General features: G+C 37.4%; 2 protein-coding genes across 2 annotated transcripts in view; both read left to right on the forward strand.

The window, feature by feature from the left end:
• The first annotated feature begins 10,829 nt into the window (after window positions 1-10,829).
• GCG (glucagon) lies at window positions 10,830-17,466 on the forward strand. Its single transcript, XM_050900322.1, has 6 exons — window positions 10,830-10,930; window positions 11,328-11,489; window positions 12,331-12,384; window positions 14,001-14,138; window positions 16,280-16,423; window positions 17,442-17,466. The coding sequence occupies exons 1-6, from the start codon at window positions 10,833-10,835 to the stop codon at window positions 17,464-17,466; spliced, it is 621 nt and encodes a 206-aa protein (XP_050756279.1). The 5' UTR covers window positions 10,830-10,832.
• Window positions 17,467-24,139: 6,673 nt separating this feature from the next.
• Window positions 24,140-24,554, forward strand: part of DPP4 (dipeptidyl peptidase 4) — a 40,749-nt gene continuing 40,334 nt past the window's right edge. The window contains exons 1-2 of the mRNA XM_050899607.1: window positions 24,140-24,193; window positions 24,294-24,378. Coding sequence (XP_050755564.1) covers window positions 24,188-24,193; window positions 24,294-24,378 — 91 coding nt within the window. The 5' untranslated portion in view covers window positions 24,140-24,187. The remainder of the gene's footprint in view (window positions 24,194-24,293; window positions 24,379-24,554) is intronic.

Here is a 24,554-nt window from a genome sequence, read left to right on the forward strand (position 1 = left end):
CCATTGCAGTATCACAGAATCACAGAATGGTTGGGGTTGGAAGGGAACTTTGAAGATCATCTTGTCCCACCTCCCTGTTCAAGCAGGGCCACCTGCAGCCCAGGACTATGTCCAGATGGCTTTTGAATATCTAAAAGGATGGAGACTCCACAACCTCTCTGCACCACCTCTGCCAGTGCTTGGTCACCCTCACAGTAAAAAAGTGTTTCCTTATGTTCAGACAGAACCTTCTGTGTTTTAGTTTGTGCCTGTTGCCTCTTGTTCTGTCACTGGGCACCACTGGAAAGAGCCTGGCTCCATCTTCTTTACACTGTCCCTTCAGATATTCATATACAGTGATAAGATCCTCCTGAGCCTTTTCTTCTCTAGAAAGAGAACATTTTCCATTCTGCATTGCTGTCTACAAGCACAATCCATGCTATAAGCATCACCATTAACATTCACTGAACAGTTATTTGCCCGATTCCTTTTTAATCTAGCCTGCAGTATAGGCTCTTCTTTAACAGAGCTTCAACACAGTTCAAGGTGAAAGGGCTTTTCCTGAGGAATCAAGCTGAAGCTAACAAAAATATGTTTAAGCCTTATACATGAATAAAAAGTATATATATCTATACTGCAGACATAGACTATGGTATGCAAGAGCCAACACTGGGACACAACTTATTATGAAACTAAGAAATGATAGTTTTTATGACAAGATTTTCTAAGCTGATAAATTAACATCCTCAAAGTTTTGCTTCCCACTTTCAAATGTTTTAGAGGATCCAGTTTTCAGAAAATGCTGAGCACTTTCTGCTCTTCTTTCCTCTTTTGAATAAGAATCTCACACTTCGGGTAGATACCCAAAAATACCACTTCAGACAATGAAAGTTAGTCTTCAAATAGGTGTCTCATAAACAAGGTATACAAGCCTCTGAAGATGGGGGACAGTTGTTCTGAATTAAGTAGACAGGCCCTTGATAAATAGCCACAGATACAGTTGTTTAAAAGTCAGTTTCCACTATGAATCCTGTTTAGCTTCTACAAAATACAGCTAGAGCTGCAAAGCAAAAACTGCTTTATTCTAGGAGTTGAAGTGTAGAATAAATAGTAGAAAACCACTGGTTCCACTCCAAACCATTCATTCCCCAACACCTATTTTCATCATCTACCTCATTCATGCTGTGTGACTTGTACATATCAATGAACATGCAATCCTCATACCTCAAATGCGGAGCTATGTGCCTTGCTTCAGTTAGGATTAGTGCAGCTGCAAAGAAGAAAAGGCCTGAAGAGGAAACAGCATTAGTAGAAAACCAAGTATAACCCCAGCCAGGCTCCAGAATATGGTTAGTGTTATACTCATTTTACTCAGATTATGAAGTCAAATTCAGAGTACATTCAATACTTTCCAGTTTGCCAGTCAGTTCCAATTACAAGGCACAGCTGTTTAGAACATTTTATAGAGTCATTTGAAGGCTCTATATTTAATCTGAATAATTCACAGTATTTGCTAAGAGCATTTGGTATTACTTTCAATTATGAACATTGTCTTCTCAGAATGTAAAGTAACTAGTACATACTTGGCCTGCTCTTCTGCTTGCGCAAATTGATGCAGCTCCATTGACTTCAAATGGAGCGATTCCAGTCGATGTGAGTAGACAGTGTGGGATAGAGCATAGTTACAACGGGTCTCTTTCTTGAGGTACAAACCCTTCGGCATCCATGGCAGTGAGCATGGAGTTGCATGCTGTGGACAGGCTTAGAGACCGTAAACTAATCCTCCGTTTCAGAAAGCCATTCTTGCCCTCCAAAGTGTAGCCATGGAGTTGTATACATACATATGCACACATTTGTGTGTGTTATGTATATGTACACATGTATGTATATAACATGATGCATATGTTTTATGTATGTATGTGTTTACACACATGTTCTTCCTATATATGTTGCATTAATCCTCAGAAGGGGAATGCAGGGCTCTTTTGGCTGATTATCATGTAGCAAGGATAGGAAAATAAAAGGGGCTGCACAGCCCAGCCTCTGAACTCGTGGTTGACAAAGTTAGGGAGAGAATGCTTTCTGTGCAATGTAAGAAAGAAAAGGGTGTGGGCCTCTAGTCATACCCCAAGATACATTCTCCTCCCTCCTGTGTTCTTTAGATATGTAATAACAATAAATATGTAATGAAGAAATACACAGAAAAATGTGGAGGTTTCACTTCTTTGAAACCATTTGTTGGGGACTTTTTTTTACTTTTTTACTTTTGAAAGTCAGGAACTTCCTAATTCATTAAAATGTTCAAATCTTGACAATTTAAATTTTTTAAATTATTATTTTTTCTTGTACCAACAGTTAAAGAGTTGAGAGAAACATCCTAGAAAATTATCATATTCAGAGTATGCTAGCCAGATATAACAAATACATTGGCCCTATTTTTCTGAAAAGCCATGCCAACTGGAATTGTCACTGCTACAGCATCAGGTTCAGTGTGCAGCTGGTAAGAATTCTGCTTCTCATTTTACCTGTTCTGTAACTTTCCCCACAGATTTTTTGTCCAGTGAGTGCAGTACACTGTCCTTAATAGCAGCCATTACCTGGTGCTGAGATGATGGAGCAGGAAACTTTGATCAACTCCAAATACAGTGAACCCAAGATACAGATTTTTTAATGTGAATCATGAAGAACATTAAGACGAAACTTTCCTGAAGGCAGGTCACTTTCAGGTTCTGTCTCTTAGTCTGACTCAGTTGAAGTACTGTCTCATATGTGGACTATAATATAGAGAAGAGTGAGGTTGCCCTTGACTTTTGCCAAAAGGTGCCATCTAACTATTTTATTTTACAACATGAGAGGAAAAAACCTGAGTACATATGCATGTTTCATACACTCATTACACTTTTCTACTTCTGTTTGGTAATTGTTTGCTGTGCTCTTGAAATATGTATTACTATAGATTCAGTTATAGCAACTGAAGGTTGCATGGTTCTTGATGGCAGTTCACTTCTTTCCTGTACTTTTTATTGTCTCTGTATCACTTGAAAAACAAATAATCAGTCACCTTCTAGATGCTAGATGACCTGGTAGATTATATAGCCTGTGTAACAACCTGCCTAACCAGGTGCACTGAGCTGCTCTGTCTCATATGTTTTTTTCTGAAATCATCCTACTGTAAACAAGGAACTTTATCTGACACAAGAAAATAAACAGAGCTAAACAAAAAGAAAAGAACTGCCTGTTTCCTGGAGGAGATGATATTGTCTTACATTCTGTATTGCCTGTTTAGGAAGCTATGTATGTTTAACTCAACATGGAGTGAGATAATTGTCTGTAGCAATCCATTTCAGTAAGAGTGTATGTGTCATCCTGGTGTAAAAAAGGTCTAAGCGGCCCTTTCATCACCATCTGCTGTCCTGTCGGGGTACTGCAGGGCTGGGCAGCCTGCCTTCTCCCGCAGGGGCCGCAAAGCTGACCAACTTCATGGAGAGGCAGTGCCTTCTAATATAGTGCTGGACTTACATTTAAACTGTGATTTTGCATCCCCGATATAACGCTCATAAAGTTTAAATAGAAAGTAGATTAAAAAATAATTCTGAGATAAAGATGACAAAGTATCTCAGCATCTCATGAAAATAAGTAGATTTGGGGTATAAGGTTGTTTCCAGGCTTATTTTGGCTCCTTTGGCACCATGTCTTAGACGTTACACAGCTGTTTGCCTAGGGAAGGCTGGTATATGGAGATGGTAATTCTGGTCATTTCATACAAAAAAAATCTGAAAAGCCAGGTTTGATAAATATGTATGCAAGTTTGTATATCCTATGCCAATCAATGACTGGGAATTCATGACTTGGAATGGACGTGAAAAATACAATTAGGAGCAGGAAGAAAGAAGACATGGCGAAGAGAACATGTGAAAAAGAGGGGGAAAGAAGTAGTAATTAAAAAGGAGAGTAACAAAAAGTCAAAATAAGGCTCTCAGAAATGACTGAAGGTACAAACAGAAGGCAATGATGAGAGGAACAGAAGCTGTGCTCTTAAGTTTTCAGCAGCAGCATTAGTAGACACTTGCATTGTATCTAGAAATTACGAAAATGGACCATGAATCTCAGTAGATGGATCCAAGAGCAGACAAAAATTATTCTAACAAACACACACAAAAAAATATTTTAAAATGATTATGTGGACTGTGTAGTGAGAGTTAATGTTTCCCTAAACCCATACTGTGGTACCACAGCAAGGTATTTAGGATAGAGCTCTAGGAAGGATCCATTAAATTTTGTTTGCCACTCTAACACTAGGGTTATTAAGTTTATACACTGCCTCCATTGTATCATATGGGCTATGCCAATCTGGCTGTGGTCAGCCAGCAGAAAATTACCTCACTGAAGAAGACTCTTTGCTGGCTCATGGAGCAGTGTTAGGGGAAATGAGAGGGTTTGCTGTAATATGTATGCTTTGTGCCACAAATTAGACCATGGGTCACTCCAGACTGGAGCACAGGCTGTTGTTAATGTTCAGTGAGATGTCCACTGTGATTCCAGACCCTTTCCTCTACAGAGCAGAACTGAAGCTTAAAGTGAAGTCCTTCATATTTAATGTGTCTCCTGGACTGCCTCGCACCTGACATATGTAATAATCATATTTCATTTTTGGTGCCCTTTTGCATTTTAAAAAGGATTATCATGATGTATGAAAAAGTCTGTAAATGAAAACTTCTCCAGGACTTTCTTGAAGGGGGATATCATCTCACTTGTTACTTCATAGATAGGATAAAAGACCCATATTCCTGACTGGCAGGTTTTTTCAGCTGCCAGGGCCATTGACAAGCATTGTGTCAATCTCTCCTACCTGTGGTCACCAGATAGCTGAACATAGTCTTCTTTGGCAATGCTGCCCCACCGCAGCTATGAAATTGCTCCTATTACTGAATGGTGTAGGACCTTGACAATAGTTGCATAGAACATACACAGCTACAAAGCTCAAACCTGTTTTGGTTTTGGATTGTTTTTCCTTGTAGGGAAAGGAGACGTGTGCAAAAGGCTTATCTTGCATAAATCTGTAGGCCACAGTGTGAAACTCAATTTATAAGGAATGTTTGGCATACAGTTCTCAAGTGAGTATGAATTTTCATACAGTAGACTTCACGAAGTTGGCATTTTACATCTAAGAGTAATCAAATCTTTTTGTTAAATTTGACCTCTGCTAGGCTTTGCATAGTGGGTAGCCATCACTGCAGTACTTCACATCTCTTCAAGTTCATTATATTGGCACAAGATTACTTGAAGAATCATTCAAGGGCTTTGGGGGGAGTTGTGTTGGTTATTGTTAACAGTGTATTAAATTTATAAACCTTGATTTACAACTGATAGGGGAAGTTGATGCTATTGATGTCAACAGGACCGGGATTCTAAATGTTAAATGTGGCAAATCAGAATTTGGAGAAATTGGTGCCTTAATCCCAGGCACCTTTAGCCCACTGTTTGTCATCCTAATGCCCTTCTGTGTGATAGTTACTTCTTTGGACATTGCTACCTCACTCCTTTTGCAAATCCATGTTAGCATTGATGTCATAAAGTAAGCAGAATGAATGTGTGAAATTGCTTGTAAAATTATCAAATGAAATGAATAGCAAATACGATGACTTTTTTTTTTTAAGTTGAATAAGGAAACTGTCAGCAATGATGCACTCTCGTAATGCTTACTAGAGCTGAACAGTATATATATAAGTCTGTGCAAAAGAGGCAGCTAGGCAGATCTCAGGATCCTCAAGGCTTGCCATAGTTCCAGAAGAGAGAGTAGCAGCTCTTTCTACAACTGCATCATATCACTTCAAAGTATAAAAAGGTAAGATTTATATGAACTACCAGTACAATTTGTTTGAGAAAGCTGAGTGCATTATCTGAATTGTATTGCCCAAAGTTTGCAATAGAGGTGCAGGATCTTTCAGCAAATGGGTGCTTTCTTCTGTGGTTATACTCACTGATGTTTGGAGTTAATGACATCATCATTTAAATCTTTTAACGTATTGAATCAGTTCAACAGAGAATGATCCAAAAAAGGGAAATCAACTGTTTGGGTTGCAGAAGCAATTGAAAGAAGGAAGATTAACCATGAGAACATGAAAGACATGCACTGTAGCAAGAATTTAAATGTGAGAGACATAATTATTTATTTTTATATTTTTATCTCCTTTAGTATCTTCTCTAGAGATATTTAATGAACATGAGTTTAAAAATATTCACTCCTTATAGATACTGCCTAAATATGAATCAACGGGGATTAAATTAGCAGAATGCAAACAAATTAAGTGGGTTTATATAGACACTGATTTAAAACTGTCCAAGACAGATTGTCACTCTATCGCCCTACATATTCCCACTCCACTGCCCTACTTTTAGATTAGTTTGTCTCAAGCAACTATTATTTTCATATCACTGTAAGATCTGAAAAGGAAATTTTATAGCACAAAAGTAAAAATTAAAGCCTTCAAATAGTTATTGTGATTATTGTATAAAATTTAATTTAGTCTTCCATCCTACTATGGATTTCCTTAGACTAGGACCGTTATATTTTACAGAACATTCCACAAGGCATTCTAGCATGGTAGGTAAATTAGATGTAAAGTACATTTACCTAAAAAAATAATTTATTTATAATTAGAAATAATTGTTATTTGCAAACAGTTTCATGTCAATAGAAATCTATTTTATTCATTCATACATCTTCATATGAAAATATTCCCTTTTTTACTACTGTAACTCCATAATTTGTATTTTTAAACTGGAAATAGATACAAATCTGACTTTTGACAGATTCTTTTTTGAAAACTCAATGAAATTAAGCTAGTTAAAATTGCACATAGGTACAAAAGATATCTGCAGCAAAATATATTGGAAAAACTAGCAAAATCAGGTTGATCAAGGAAATAATATTCAAATAAGTTTCTGATCAAGATTTGAGAGACATATTTGTTACATACTTTCCGGTGGTTCAAACTGAGATGTGTTAAGTTTTTCATCTCCAATCAGAAAGAAATTAAAACATTTCCATTAGTCTTAACATGCATAGGAACAAAAATTTTCTGTGTAAGATTAGCCTTAGTTTTCCTGCACCTTGACAATAAGATTACATGGTTTTTAGCAGTATCTACTGGTGACCTAAATAACTTAGAGCAAATAAAACCTGTCTTCTGATTATGAAATGAATTGATTAGCAGGAATAAACTAAACAAATATTATTTTGCTGATCATCTCTTTTTCTCTACAAAACACGTTTGTGTTCCTAAGAATAAAATAACAATTTCTTCTTTAAAAACTGTAGCTTCTTTAACTTGTCGAAAACTGCTCTTACTGGTTTGGGTTACCAATAGCAAGTACTAAACGTTGAACAAACAAAACTGATTCTAAATTTTTAAAAGAACATATTTGACAGAAGTTTAATAGCTTTTGAAAATGCTTATTTTATTAATAAGGATTCTCTTGCTTGAAAACTGTATTAATTTCAAAAAACTGCCTTTATACATCTTTCTTTTTAGTAATCTCCCCAGATTTTTATTCTGAAAAATTTAGAAATAAGCTAAACATGCATTTAACTTTAAACATATTGTTAAGGCATAAAGTAGCTAGTGGGACTGTTCACATCTGAAAGCTCTATACGACTGAGGCATAAGACTTAGATCCAAGATATATTGAAATCACTGAAAATCTGTTTACTGACTACAATGGGATTTGAATTTGGTTTTTTTTCATAAGTTTTATGTAATAGAATAGCTTTTGGTGTCTGATATTACTATAAGGAGGCTGGATTAACGACTAGACTATTTCTTTCATTCCACCTCAGTGACTTAGGTTTATGTCTAATCTGTATCATGGTTTAAGAAAGCTACAGGCAGCTGTAAACTATTTTTCTTTGGTTTTTCTGATTAAGTAGAAGTATACCAAACTGCTAGTCCACCATTAGGCAGGGCAAATTTACTTATGTATGGTGCAATAGCCAGACTTTATTTGGTGTCTAAGTTAACTCATTTACAGCCATATCAGCTAGCATGGGGGTCACTACATTACAATCAAACCATTTTTGTGACCACAGCAGACTCATCTCCCAAATAATAGGCAGAGCTTTTGTTCCATTGTTGGAAGCCTATGAAATGTGAAATTATGCATTCTTTGGGATAAACATTGGATGTCAGTGTTGCACCACCAAATTACAGCTCCAAATGAAACAGTGAAAAGAGAATTCAGTACTATAGTTAGGGTTATAATAGGACTGACTACATGGCCACTATGGTATTTGTTGGTACTATAGTAGGTTATGTGCCAGTGTAGGAATCAAATCTCATATATCAGGACATTACAAAAGGCAGAAAAGAGTCTCCGTACACACTGATGAAAAAATGACCAACACTGGCAGTGGCTTCTGGTGGAGAGAGGGAAATTGACTCCATTGCTTAATAGTACAATCCACCAGAAAATCTTACATTCATCAATTTATTTTCCTGGTTTTGATTAGGATTTGATTAAGATTTTGATTGCCTTAAATATTTTGATACTGACACTGAGGTATTCTAGTAAAATATTTATATTATTCATTAAGATTCTCTTAAATTAAAATTAGGCCTCACAGAGTACCAGAAGCAATACATTCTTCCTAACCATAGGTAAAATGCCTGCCAACAGTCAAGCTTTGCATCTCCAACTATAAGTTATTTTATAATAGATGGAAGAAACAGATTTCATTAAAAATCTGCTCTGAAGCTGGGCAGACTACTGGGCAGATCAGAAGTCCTACAGCAGTAAGGTTTTTGATGCAGGAGTTTACTTTTTCAGAGATGTTCATATAGCCCCCCCATTTGCACTGCTCAGTGCAGAGCCAGCTTTAAATCTCAGGTCAGAGTTATCTGCACCTTCTCTACACATCATTCCTTCATAACTTTCTTATGGCTTCCTCCAGGCCAGAGTATATTTAAATTCAGCCTATTGTGACAAGGCATTGCAATAGAGAATAGATATGTTTTCACTCAGACTGCCTTATTTTATAGAACATTGAATTTCAATAAATAACTCCTCCAGTGGAGCCGGAGGAGTTCAGCGCAGCTTACATTTAGTGGGGACGGTGTTTTTTGGCTGGGTCTTACTTTGCCACCTACCACTTTACTTCAATGCACTCACCTTTCCTATCTCCTTTTGTTTTTCAGACTGTAACATAAACTTCCATAGGAAAGTGTCATGGATGGCAGAAGGGCTCTTTCAAATACACAAGTATCAGTCCAAGTACATGATGAAATTATTTCCAGCGACATTTTGCTGATGTGAACTCATTGCAACTTCTGTTGCTTTACAGCAGATTAATATTGTGATCCATACTGATTTTAAAGTTAGAATGAATGAACATTTACTATTCATCATTCAATGAATGAGCATTTAGCCATTGAATGAATGGCATATTCAATTTCTTTGTCAAGGTCAAAAGTACCTAACCAAATTTTAAATTCATTTCCTTTTCTATACATTCATTCCATAAATTTAAGTGATCCAAAATAATGAAAAATAAACAATATATACTAGTTGATTTTGTAAGTAGATTTCCTCTCATTTTCTGTTTATGCAAAGCACTTTTGAGCCTATTAGCCATTAGCTGCTCATAGTCCCTTTTGCACAGGGTTTTGTGAGCCTAAAATGAATAGCATTTCTTTGTTCAACAGAGTTTGTCCTATAGGGGATCATGTGTCAACAGACTAATAATACTACATTAAATAATGAAAATTGTAGCACACATAATTAGGGGATTAGAGAATGCCTTATTCCCATTGGTGACTATTCACTAGAAGTTATAACTGTACTACTTGCATGAGTAAACCAGTCACTAATGCAAGTAAGGGAAGCACAGCTTGGCTGTGGATCACCAAAGCATTTGTACAGACTGTAATACTCTAGTTTACATTGAACAATCTCACATTAAAGTCAGTGAGACTGGTCAAGTTATTACAATGCACGTGATGAAGACACATATAATAATGTGGCCATTTCTGTTACATGGTTGAAGCCAATAGAATGACCTGTAACAGTAAAAATTACATCTGAGATACAATATTTTCTGCTTTGGTTTATTACCATTAATATGAAGTATATACCCCATATGTTGTATATCCCATATAGCCCCATAATGGAAGCCCTTAAGCTGAAATAAAGTATTATGTCAATAGTGCAACAAGCAAAACTTGACATATCACGTCATGAATTGACCACAAGCCAGTGTGTGGTTTGGTGTGGTTTTTTTTCTAAGGAGTCATACCTATTAATAAGTCATTATTAAGTCCAGAGGTCTACTGCTGCAACATCTGTTATTTCAAAAAAACTTTTAAAAGGAGGGTGGAGGGCCAGAAGGAAAGAATGGGGAGCTGCTAACGTGACGGTATTCTTGACAAAGATCTGCTTTGTTTTTTCTCTAGTGAATGAGCTGGAAAAAAAATAAAAGTCACACCAATACCCTAGTTCTGCAATAAAACAATATTATAGAAACAGGCCTAATGTTTGCCATCAGCAGAACACAGAGCAAAGGAGATACAGACCTTTATCCTCATATTACAAAAGTGAGGATGCAGTTGCTCTCAGCTCACCTTGCATTCTAGAATAGAGACTAGAACCTAAAGACTAGAATAGAGACCACATCTTCTGAATGCCTACTCAAGGCACTACAGTCTCCATCCACTGGACGTGGACCCCGTCCTCACAGGGTTTCAATATCTTCAAGTTTAGATCAGCATTAAGGATGTCTCTTTTTGATGTAATTGATTCAGACGTAGGTAAAGATGATTACATTTTTCTTTGTTGCCTTATTTCTGTTTTGGCAGGCAATGAAAATGAAGAGTGTTTATTTTGTTGCTGGGCTCCTTTTAATGATAGTTCAAGGCAGCTGGCAAAATCCTCTTCAGGATACAGAGGAGAAATCAAGGTAAATTCTTTAGCTCAAACTTCTAGAAACACTTGGCCTGAACTTTGTTTTCTTATCGTTTGAAGCAAAATATACTATGACTTAGAGATAGTTCTTAATATACTATTACACAGTACTTAATCTACCATTGGAATTGGCAAAAGTTTTTAATATTGCGAAGTGTAGCACAGAAGTTTTTGGTATTACAAACAACAGCTCCCTTAGTTATCCAAGAAGACCTTGTAATTGTGCAGTATCCAGTCTGCTATGTTGATTCATTTTACTAGCCAGCTAGTGATCAATATGCCACTTGCTATCACTTTGTGAAAGTATAAAATAGTATTTTTGAAACAAAAGTCAATGCAGCTGTAGAATTACTATAACCATTGCCAATTAAGGAGTTCTAAACTTTTCACAGATCATTCAAAGCTTCCCAGTCTGAACCATTAGATGAATCTAGACAGCTGAATGAAGTGAAACGTCACTCACAAGGCACATTCACCAGTGATTACAGCAAGTACTTGGACACTAGACGAGCTCAGGACTTTGTGCAATGGTTAATGAGCACTAAAAGAAATGGGTAAGCATTTTGGTCACATTGCCATAGATCTCCATATACAGAAACAGCCAAAAATCTAGCTGAATTCAGTTTCTTGATTTCAGCTTCCCATCACAGACCATGTATAATCCTCAAATAAGTAAAGTACTTAAGGAAAATTTATATATAATGTTAATATATTATTAGAAATGGGAATATGTGCAAAATCAGTCAAAAGGATTTGGATAAATCAAGTGTAGTATCAGTTTATTACCTGATATGCCATCTAAAAAGACTATTTCAGCCTCTCTGGAACAGATTGTTTCAGTGAATGAATTAAGGTCAATAGGAATAAAATATGTAAATACAATGTAAAGGTCTGGGCCATTAGGCCTTAATAAAACTTTCCTATCTATGGATACTCTAATCCTGAAGTTTCATTTGTGAAAAGGGAGCTAAAGTTTAAGTTTTGTTGACCACTGGATACTTTACCAGTATCACAAGTATACTGTTAAGGCATGAGTTGGCATGTTTTTTGAAAATATACTTTGATTAAACACAAGCTACCAAGCTGAGAACAAGAATAATGTAAAAGCATGTAAGTCTGTGCCCTGTGTTCTAGAGAAGATCTGTCCACGGAATTCAAAAATCTATGATATTAATACTTTTAAATCCCTGTGGAAGTCTTTAAAGTATAAAGTAACAATTTCTTGATATTGTATTAATTTAAATTCATAAGCCTGAAATTATTTATAATATTCACCTATCAGTCATGGTTGTTTATCATAATATTTAAATAATAACCAATAAAATCTTATCAGCTTATGCATGCTCTGCAATGTACTGGTAATAATGATCTAATAATTGTGGAATTCCACTACAGCCAACAAGGACAGGAGGACAAAGAAAATGACAAATTCCCGGACCAGCTCTCAAGGTATTCTAGTTGCCACAACTTGTTACTCAAAAATAGTTTGAGCTCATTTTCTGTTCAACAAGAAAGAAAACAACTAGTGTTCTTTACAATGTTACCATAATCCAAGAAATACCTATCAAAAGAAATTATCTCGCATCTGCTTTTTACAAAGAAAGAGGAAATGTCTCCATGTTATTTATTCCTGTACCTGTGTGCAGTGGCTTCAAGGAATGCAACAGGACGAGAACAGATTTCAGGAAAGGACATTTCAAGTAATAAAGGGGAGTAGAGAATAAGATAAAAGGAAAAACTTGGTATAGAAAAAGGCTGAAGCAAAAAAACCCATTATGTTGAGCAAAAGAAAACCAGTCAGAAGACTAATGAAAGGAAAATGGCCAGGCACCAGTTTGCAGAGAGCTGATAAAACACGATACAATGCTCAGCCCTAAGCACTCAGTCCCATGTTACGTAAACTGCCCATTACAGGAAAGGACAACACAAGACCTGCTGGAGGCCAGAATTTTGTTTCTTGACAATGTTTTTGGGAGAGGTTTGGGGGGATTGGAAATTTGAAACAAATAAAACAAAAACCCAGTAAGTGTTTTTGCGAAACAGATTGAAATACCTATATTAATTCTTCCTTTTGTCAGAAATTCCAAAGAGGATAGCCCGGATCACAAAGATCCTTCCGTTCAAAACACTGTCAATATCAGTAACAAATCTGTAATAATGTTTCAGCTTCAATGAAACAGCATATCTCAACAAAATTCATGTTTCATTAAAAATGTTCCAAACAACTCTAGTTAGCATGCTGATGAAAAGTGCAGATGGTACTAAATTAGGAGGAATGGTGAAATCCCAAGAAGATAAAAAAAAAATAGAAAGAGCTAGAGGCCCTGAGAATTGGGCAGAAATTAGCAAATTCTGAAATAGAAATGCTAGGGAACTTATTCGTGGAAAATATTCCATAATATGTCTACTTCTCAGTGCAGCTTGCCTTCCTAAGGGCCAGTGTGACATAATTTTGTGCTATATCAGAGAAGGAAGCACAATGAGGTGTAGGGAGGGAGAAGGCAATTGTCTTTCTCTATTAAGCTGGAGGTGATCAGGCTTGAAATTGTTCCAAGATTATCACTTGGTCAGAATGACAATTTAAAAGGGTATTTAAAAAACAATTCAAAATGTAAATTCAAAAGGAATTAAGTCTGAACAGTTTGGCTAAGAGATAATGAAGATGAAGGTAGGAGGAGTGGCTTAATGGAGATTTTTAGGTTAATACAAGAGGTAACAAAAAGTATTTCTGTATAATACAATACAGTTTGTTGATCATAGCTAATTAATCTAGCAGAAGACTATTCTAATGCAGCTATAATTGCTTTCAGCACCTGATTTGATTTGTTCAGAACTAGTTCAGGCATCTCTGCACAAAAATGTATTGCATAGCACAGACAATGCCTTCAGAACTGAAAGATATCAGGGAAAAAAAAAAAATCAAGAGTAATTTGAGAAGCGAAAAAAAAAACCCTCTCCCTAATAAGAAATGCTAGTCTGGTGGGTGGGAAATATAAATCAATGAAGGTCAGCAAAAAAATTAAGTCCTTATGCAGTCTGCTCCTACACTATTGCTCTTCTTCCAGCAATGCGATCTCCAAGCGTCATGCTGAATTCGAGAGACATGCTGAAGGCACCTATACCAGTGATATCACCTCTTATTTGGAAGGTCAAGCTGCTAAAGAGTTCATTGCTTGGTTAGTGAATGGACGAGGAAGAAGAGAGTAAGAATCCATCCATTCCTATTATTAAATTTTGCCTTGCTTTTGGGGTTAGAAATCAAGTCTGATGAAACCTTGATGTGTTTTTGATCATTCTTGCTGTCCTTCATGTTTTTCTTTTGTAATAGAAGATATTCTGTGGGTGTTAGACTACCACTTTACATTATTAAGTTCAAATACAGATTAAAACAAACCTGTTCAGTATGCTGTTACACTCTAAAAGGTCAAGTTATATTTAAGGCCAACATATCTAAAACTAAACTAGACCTTCCTCTACCTACCACCTTTCCCCTTCACATAACATTGCTTACAGTCTCCTTAACTATCATTGAGATGATTCAAGTCAGTGTCATCTCAAATGACTTTCTCTTTTTTTCCCTTTTACAGTCGATCTTTTCCTCTCCAATATTTCCAAGACTAAATTTTTACCAATGTCATTCAGCTGTACCCCAGGTGCCGGTGATCATTCCCAGCAGTAACTGATGACTTCTTTTCCTCTTCCCATGCTCCACAAAGTCTCCCCAAGTTGCTGCTGCCAAAATAACTATAATTTCCTACAACTATGAATTATTTGCCTTTTTAAGACACCTCTACGTCTTTTGCTATGGTTCACAGTTTCCTGGACGCAGTGCTCCACAGTTTTGACCTACCTATGTCTCTGATTTCTTTCTTTAATATCTTGTTCTCCACATAGTCATTGCAGATTTCTCAAGCCTATTCACTTCATGTACTCACTAATGACTTTACACCTTTTTTCATGATAGTCTTACACTTAGAATGGCATTACCTTCAATCTCCTGCAGGCACCTTCTATCATCTCATCTGTTTCCAACTCTGCATGGTTAGGAGCTACACCATGCACATGCCACTCCCCACCTTTTAACTGTTCTGTACTTATTTGTGCCTTTAGACTGTAAGCTCTTCGGGGCAGGGATTTCAGTTCGTCCTCTGATTATATATTCTACCAGCTGTAAAGTACTATGTAAGTCTCTCGCACTACATAAAAATAATAAATAATAATAATAATAAAACATAATCTGTAAGACAAGATTGTGTGTTGTAGTCAAGGAAGACTAAATAGGTAAAAGTAAATTTTGTAAATAATGATGATTTCCTGAAAAAACAGAGTTAAATAAATTAGGTCAGCTATACAGAGAAAGGAAAGGCTGGTGCCACTTCATAGTGATGTTCAGATTTGCAGTTGTTTTTCTGTCATGTTTTAATTTCATGAGCAGAAATAGGGTATTTCAGTATCCGTAAGAGAGAAATACAACCTAGCTGTCATGAACTGAGCTTAGAAACCTAGATGGACAATTAAATGTAGACCACACTTCTGCTTTCCAATATTTAGTATTATTTGTGGTCAAACTTGTACATAGCCTTCCCTGAAATTCCTTCCCTGAAATTATTGCATGAAAAGAACCAGTCTGCCTGTCATTGGTCCCAAAGTACAGTGTGCTTCAGCATCAGCCCACCTTAATGGAACCCATTAAAATCTTCCTATATTTGATGGGATGAAACAAGAGAGGAAAGTTTTCTAAATCAGGCTCTTGGCATAATGGTTTTCCAGCAGTCAAAACAGGACAGAGCAAGAATCAGGATCTGATTCCAAATATAAAATGCTATTGTACAGCAAACAAGCACATAGATTTTATACAGGTGTTGTAATTGAGTTATTTTAACCTCCCCAAAAAGTTGCTGCTCTTGATATCTAAATACTTATGCAATATAATTGTAACCATATAACTAGGACTTAAGTCCAATTAAAACAGGAAAAAAGTATGAAAATTTGACTACAATGTTTTAGTAGTGATATGCCTTAAATAATGATTCTTAGCAAATCTACTGTGAGTTTTATTGATGCCTAGTCTAGTTGGCATAGACATTGCAGACTGAGATATGTTTTTGTATGTATGGCTTTTTCAAAACTGCTAGATAGGAATTTAGACTCACCTGAAGGAACAGTCCCCATCTGGTAAAGGGAGACTTCCATCCTTTATTCTGTTGTGAAAATAATGCCTCAAAAGATGTTCTGATATACATGGTGCTATACTGAGCCATAACATCAGGCTCAACCCTTAACTCCTTAAAATCAACTCCTTATTTTGATCTGCAAATTGTTTGATAATTTCTTCCCTTTGAAGTTTCCCAGAAAAAGCTCTTGTGGCCGAAGAAATGGGCCGAAGACATGCGGATGGCACTTTCACGAGTGATATCAACAAAGTCCTTGATGACATGGCTGCCAAAGAGTTCCTAAAATGGCTGATTAACACAAAAGTTACCCAAAGGTGCCTGAATTTTGATTGTGTTATTCTTAATATACTGCGGGTTTAAATGTATTTGTCACACATAGGGAAAATACTGCTAATTTTTCTCTTAACTATTGACATATCTGTAACTGTGTTTTACAAACTTTGTTACAGACAGTGCTCAACAAGGGTAAGACACTGAACAAAACTCATTCCAAATATAACTTGTATTTTGCATCAGTGGTGAACCTATTTAATAGTTTCCTATTTAACTTGAGGGGAGTTTTGCCACTGAATGTTACCAGAAGTAAGGTTATATTAAATTACTGAAAAATAAAACTCTCCTTTGCAGGGGCATTATAAAATCAGAAATATTTATTGGTAAAATTACACCAAATAATTGATTATTCTTTAAAGACCGTGATATAAACCACTGCCTTAAATTGTGGCTTGTCATTAGGGAATAGGGTATTGTAATCTGCGTTCCTGATAGCTATTTAGGAACGCTGCTTTAGTTTGCCTGTATATAGGCAAATGCTGTTGGCAAAGCAACATAGTTTCTGAGCTCTGTGAACAGGTTAATATTTAAGAATTATTTGTTAACATTAACAAAGCATTTCAAAAATAATAAAATGCCAACTCAAGGCACATGTGAGTGGCCAGATTTTTTAAAATGTTGGATGTCCACTCTGTAAAAATTAATTACTTTTAGTCTTTGGACTACTGAAGCACCCAAATGACTAGTTGATCTTGGAAATCTGAAACAACCAATACTGTCTCAAAAAATTTAGAAGCTATAGTTAAAATACAGTTTTTATTATGTGTGTTTGTAGTTCAGCATTGAAACAAACAATTTAGGAAAATTATCTATTAGAAACTATTAAAAAGCTTTTCCTTTAGGAATAATTGTTTTCAATCTGTTATTAGAGAGAGGCATTGAGGGGTCTGTGGAATTAACATCTGCTAACTCTTAAACAGAAAAAATATGGTCCACACATATTTCATAAATCTTGGGAGATTTATAATATGTCCTAATTGCTGCTGCTTTTTTTTCCAGGGACCTTTTGGGAGAATACCAGTAAAAATGCAGAATAAAAATGGGATAAATGAAGATCTTCATTGCATCAACTGCCAGTTATTAAGAGATTCTGAAATCTGTATTCTGTCATTTACATTAGGTGTAACAAAGATATGTCACCTTGCATGCCAAGAAATAATTGTACTATAGTTTAGTGTTGCCAAAGGTTTATATATGGAAAACCTATTGTATAAGGGATGGTTATCTTAACAGCTTTAAGACTATGAAAGTTCCATATCTTCATATTTTCCATTTATTAGGACTGAAGTAACTCCATTTATATTTAATGATAAAATTATTTTTCTAAAAAGTTGACTTCTACACACAAAGGATTCAATCACCAATTATATGTGTTATTTGTAAGGGGCTGGCAGTTACAAATGCCTGAGAAGTGAATATCCCTCTTAAAACCTTTGTTATAAAAAGGCTAAGCTTTAAGGATATTAAATGATAGCCTTAAATAAATTTTTTCAAGCTTCTTTTCTGTTGACTTTTCATGTGTATATCCCTTGTGCCTCTTTGCACTCCATCATTTTATTCTAATATTTTAGTGTCACTGAGATCTTGGAAGTGGTTTGTTTGAAATGATAAAACAAACTCAACATTCTGTTTTGTCACATTTTCTCCATAATGATTCTCAGAAAAGAGCTGTGTGAACTTTGAATTATCTTTAGTTGAAAAAGAAATCATGTAAGATGAAGCTAGAGGGGGAAACAAGACTGAACAGACAAGTATTCTTCATTAGCATAAATTCTGGTTTCTCAGCAAAAGCAGGAGGACAGCTTTAAAAAATATTAAGTGCAATATACTCCATTAGTAGTGGAAACTGTCACATAATTTCTTCAAATTTTATAAGATTGCCAAGTAAAGCCAACTCAAATGGCCCTGGGGTCTCTCTAATCTGTGTTGTATTCTTTTCCTCCTTCTTCCTCCGAGAACCACTTTGTCCATCATCTCTTGCATTTTAGCAAGATTGTACTGTAACTTACAAGCATAACTGTCATTTCAGTGACCTGTGCCTTCTCCATTATGGTGACGTGACATTTTGCTTGCAGATCTCAGTGTTTCTAGCAATCCAAACTATTATACTCTCAGCTGGCCAGGGCGTTTTTGTAGGTATGGTAGTAGCTGCAACTCTCAAATAGCCACAGGTGCTGTTATGCACCTCTTACTTCTGATGACTACCCAAACCCCCTTTTCTCCTCTTGCTCTAATAGCAATATGCCAGGTATCTACATCAAAATGTCCTAAAAGGCAAGGGGTTTAAGAGAAAGCCAATGGGCTTAGCAAGTATCTAGTAGAAGTTGATGTGAAGCAAGAGCGTTGTTGAATCAGAATTAGCACCTATAACTTTTGCTAGGAATAACTAGTATTGTTTTGTGTCTCATTTGCTTTTTAAAGGCATCTGAAACTTTCACTGACGGTCTAGAATTTCTGGAAAAATAAGATTAGATTGTCCTCCCAAAGTGCTACAGGAACCAATATTCTGTAATTTCAGATCAGGACTGATCATACCCAACTTGGCATCTAGAACAGCTTCTTGACAGCAACAGAAAGCTGTTCTAACATCCTAACTTTAAACATTTAAAACTCAATAGAACCTTGCACTAAAAAAACCCATCATAGCATCCAAAATACCACTGGAGATTTAAAAAGGGGGGGGGGAAGAATGTAAACATATTTGTTTTTTATTTAATCCCATTTGTACACCGTGGTTTGGTTCCAAGTGCTTCTGGAACTGAAAAAGATTCAGTTATACACAGTTGGATCCACATGGTCCAGGCTGAAACGGTACAAACAGTTAACTCTTCTATTTCCACAGATCGAGCAATTGTCTTTAAAATGTTTTATTCCACTATGTCCGGGATATTTAGTGCTCTGAAGAACAGGATTCCTGAGTTACAAATCCATTTTCCTGTGGTGTCCGTCACCAGTGTATTTGAGCACCTCCTGATGACGGCTTTGTCAGCTATGAAAATACCGTTTTCCCACATTTTTACAAATTATATACTTTTAGGAACAGAGGGGTATAAATTACTTTCTCAAAGTTATGCAGCTTGTCTGGAACACAGCAAAAATATTTAACCTCTAATTTTCTGGGTCCCAATCTAGAGCATGAATCAAAAGACACCCTTTCTTCAGAAGTAAGATGAAGTTGAGCATGTTCCAGAAGTCCCAAACACATGTTTTAGCTCAACAGGACTAGGACTTATATATCCTGAAATCACAGAGCAAGTCCATATGGGATCAAAAATGAGGTATGTGCTGGGTATTTCTTATACACGCTTGATGACATTCAGTGAATGGTACAAACATAGGGAGAAATAAGTAGCAGTCACTTCTTTAAAAAGTGTCTTTACTAGACAATAGCTACCCATGTCTGCAGGCTGAGAGAGGGCAGAACAGCTGCAGCATTCAAGCCTACAGAAAGTTGCTATTTATGTTTTAATTTTACACTCTAGTAAGGGGGAGAAATAATTCCAGGCCTTACATGCAGTGAGTGGTACATTGGTAGGGAAATTTAGGAACAGAGTGGCCTGAAGATTCCTTTTAAATAATAGATGGTTTTCAAGGTCTTCAGGCAAAGGAGCAACAGCTGCCAGTTATTCTGTTGCTTGTATTGCCTGTGGTGCTGCTGCTTGTACGAGGCGGCTTTGATTGCTCTTGGCAAATAAAGGAAGGGAAGTGGGGAATCATGCTCAGGCGCATGTTTCAGCATTACCTACACGGCTACACTCTCATCCACGCTCAGAAACATTAATCTTCCTCCAGTCAAGGACACAAACTGTGTATAGCTTATTAAAATCACGTGCCCTGGTGTGTATGAGGGGTCTTGACTGGCATCCTATAAAAGATGGCACTGTTGCAATGCCCCTCTGCACCTGATGCGAGTTTTAAGTCTACAAAGAGTTAGGGTATGGGTCCCATCTTACTTGAAACACATTGTAAATGTATCACAGATGCAGTTTATGGTGCATAAACTTTATTATTTTTCTGTTTTCATTCACTCCATGCTGACTTCTTCACGCTACTAGAAAACTGAACCTTATACCTTAAGATGTATGAAAACAGTACCACTGGCCCAGATGTTTTGACTGTATTGTGTATGTGCACCTTCTACAATTCCATATTGCATGAATTCAAGTGTGTATGTAGAGTCCTCTGTGTATCTGCACATGTGCTCCCTAGAACTTCCAGGTCACTTTACATTAAAAAGTGTTCCCAATATTACCTCCTTTATTAACTGTATTTTACATGCTGAGTGTGCAGCATCCTTCCTCTTCCACCCTATTTACTAAGTATCTGGAAAAATAAGCGTATTGAAGCAAAACAAGACAACTAATTGGAATTAATACAATAAAAATGAACAGAAACCTGAGATACTTTAACCATCCAACTGTGCTCTGAGGACAAGTGGCAAGCATCTTCAGTTGCCAGGAAATTAATTTTATAAAGAAAAATACATAAACTTGAAAGAACTGAATGACAGCCACTACTAGCCACATTGAAATGGTTGTCCCAATGACATAACCACAGAAAACAGGTTTTCGCATTTGCTTTCCTGATTTACAGTTAACACTCTCTTCACAATCCTCTCAAACAGAAGTAGTGTAATGATGAATTACAAAACTGTCCTTAGGCCATTTCAGCCTCAAAATGCAAAGAAACAAAAAGAAATTATTTCTGAAAAAAATGGACATTTTTAATGTATTTGGTATCAAAAGACACACTTAGTCAAGTAGAACTTGAACACTCCTCAGTGCTAAGAGCACTTTTGCCTTCTCTTCCTCACAGCACATTTGAAGTGAGCCACTGAATCAGCATAAAACTTTCTCCAGCACATATTTTGTCTCCCATAGCCACACATTGAGACATCTGGAACACATTATTGCACCTGTAAAGTAGACTGTATACATTTTAGTTGCAAACAATAATTTTTTTTTTGTTCTGCAGAGAGCGCTTATGTTTTCCATTTTCCTGTTTGACTTCTCCAAATATTTCTGGAGGAAAGACTCAAATATATAAACAGACTTAGAACAAAGTCTTGAGTTTCACTGAGGCTAGAAGTTTGAAGGAGGCATCACATCTGGCAGGTCCACGAAGTGTTTGGGAAAGCCAAACTTCAGGCTGAAAGCTGTATTTTGGTTCTTTCTAGTAAGTAGCTCTTCTTAATCATACAACTTCTTTATGAATACTTTTGTGTTCAGCATACAATATTATGAACAGCTATGGCTTCTCAAATTTTATTGTGTAGCAGCGAGTGCTGGATATTCATTTCTTTAATCTCTTGGCATCATATTAATACATATCTGATTGCAAAAGAACACCATGGTATAAAGTAGTTTGAAATATTTAGCTGGAGCAACATTTTAAGTCTCAGGCTATCACAAAAGACAATCTGACAGAGCACCAGAAGCACAACCATTACAATCATTTTTGGGATCACGGGTATTTTGATCAGACAGGAGGAACTTGAGATTTTTCCAAGGTGCAGAGAATCACTGCTAGGAACTATTGCAACTAAATGGAAAACATATTCTGCTATATTGACTCTTACTGGATCACTCAGGTGGTTCTGAGTACAGAATCAGGTCCCATAAGCCTCTCGGGCATGACCAGAGTCAGAAGCACTGTAGATTATTTGACATTGTGTACCCACTGAAACTAGCAGAAGCTAGGCATATGCTTTGTCAGTGTAGGTCTTTTTTTCTTCTTAGAATTAACCACTGAGAAGCATTAAAACCTTGCAGAAAAGCTCTCAAAACATTATTAAACTGCACCTTGGCTATGGAAAGTTTGGTAACATTCAGGTACATTTTATCACAAGACAGATTATAATTTGACTGTACTATACTTTGAGACACAGTGATGATCACTACTTAAATGTTTAGACAACAAAGCACAGACTGGCTGAAATATATGTATGTTGTGATTCCTACTCACTGGGGAAAGAAAATTTCACCCCAGGGGTGGTGGGTTTTTTGTTTTTCTTTTTTACTGTAGGTAAGACGAGCGAGCACACAGTATACCACATAGATATTTAAGTGGAGCTGTAAGACATTCTGAAACTCTGGTCATGCATCTCATAGCATATATGGGATACCAGTTTGAAAAGTAATGTAAAAGACTGCCATTTCACTGCGATTTTACTTTATAAAAGTGGACTTACCTATACACAGAAATTAGTGTTAAGCAAGCTGTGAATTTGCAGCACATTAGATCCTCCATTGTAAACTTACACTGAGCTACACGGAACCACTAACAGGGCACAGTAATGGTATTCCTAAGGTAAACCGATATAGCTAGTACAGTGTAAATTCATAACTAGTAGTAACCACTGCCTTCAAGGAGAATGGTATACAATAGTGAGCAGAGCAGAAGTTTGTATCTAGATGAAGTCTATTCCCTTCCATATAGACAAACCCTTAACGTTTGTAAATACTTTGGGTTACTCTAAAGGAGATGTATCATAAAAAGTTACTAACCCATTTCCAGATACAGATTACTTAAGAAACAGCAGCAAAATACTAAAATGCTGTGCTCAATCTGCAGAAGTGGAATGAAGGAACAAGTAGCACAACTTCACTGAGAGCTCTGACAAGTATTTTGAAGGCAAGGCTAAGAATATTTTCTATCTATCTCCCTTGGCTTCAAGTCTTTTCCACTTGCTTTAGTGAATCACATCATACTTTTTCTGTTCCATTTCTCAAGTTGTAAAATACCTACACCTCTCTCTGATAACTGCTAGTGTTCTGCAAAGAGAGGGGGAAAAAAGCTAAGATGGACCAAACCAAAAGCACAAACCACACCACTAATTACTTTTTTTGAGGCTAGAATTGTTCTCTTAAAATAATTCCAGAAACTGCCACAGCTTTCTGACTACTTCGTGATGCTCAGCTTTTTGAACAATCAAATGCTTTATAGTTTTGATGTACAGGTTATTCTCAGTCTTTTCAACCAATTAGTCCTACTATCTCAACGCATACTCAAAATTCTGCTTGGAAATGGAATTGCCTGATGTGATAAACCACGGTCATCTTCAGAGCCAAATTTTAAACTTTTATCCTATACTTCGATTTTCTGGTCGTAATTTAAAATTCCATTTCGCAGACTTACATATCCATCTCTCTTTTACGCCAAGAACCAGTGCGAAAGAAATAAATATAAGCCCTTCCTGCAATTTTATCAGTATTTCCATGACTTGATTGCCAGAGAAATAAGTTCAAAGAGTAGAAACTTTACCAGAAATGCTGATGTTATCAAAGCATTAGGAGCTTTGCCATTAGCGTTGGAAGGCATTTCACTTCTGGGACCTCTGTGTGGCCGTTATCTGACTTCCTACAGAAATCCTTTCAGTGTCAAAGGTCCCTCCTCTTTAATGTACAGCTGTATCACCGCGCTCCAACTGTTTGAACTGACGCAGAAACCGCAGCTCAAAAAAAAAAAAAACAACACAACACCACGCGAAGCTGCAAAGCCAGCAGGAAAACCGAGATCTTGCACGAACCCCCGGTGCCTGGCGCTGCTTGCTTGCTTCCTGCAAGCGGCAGCCACCCCCGGCCCCCCCCGCGCCGCTGACAGGAGCCGTCCCCGAGGGCAGCGGCAGGACCGCAGCGCCACAAGCCGGCCGCGCCGCTCCGCTCCGCTCCTGCGCCCAGGGCAGCGGACCCGCCCGCCGCGCTCCGCTCCGCGCCGCGCCGCCGGCCGCGCTGCTCCGCCGCGCCATGCAGGTGGGTTAGGGAGGGAGGGAAGGAGGGAGAGAGAGGGCGGGTGGGCGGCAGCGAACGCGGGTGGTGCGCGGCCGCCGCCTGACGGGACTTCTCTTTGCAGACCTTCCAGAAGTGGCTGCTGGGGATCCTGGGGGTTGCCGTCGTCGTTACGGTCATCGCCGTGCCCCTGGCTCTGCTCACCGGCAGTAAGTCCGCGGCGAGGCCGGGAGGGGAGGGCGGCGGGGGGGCTCCCTGCCGCCACCGCCGCCGCCGGGGCTTTGGGCTCTGCCGGGCTCGAGGGATCCGCAGCCGCGACGCCCACCGCAGCGGGGGGAAAGTTTTGCGGAAAGTTTGTGCTTTAGGGAACGGGGTTGATAGAGCT

This window comes from Gymnogyps californianus, chromosome 7 (genome assembly GCF_018139145.2).
Source record: "Gymnogyps californianus isolate 813 chromosome 7, ASM1813914v2, whole genome shotgun sequence".
Classification (NCBI taxonomy): Eukaryota; Metazoa; Chordata; class Aves; order Accipitriformes; family Cathartidae; genus Gymnogyps; species Gymnogyps californianus.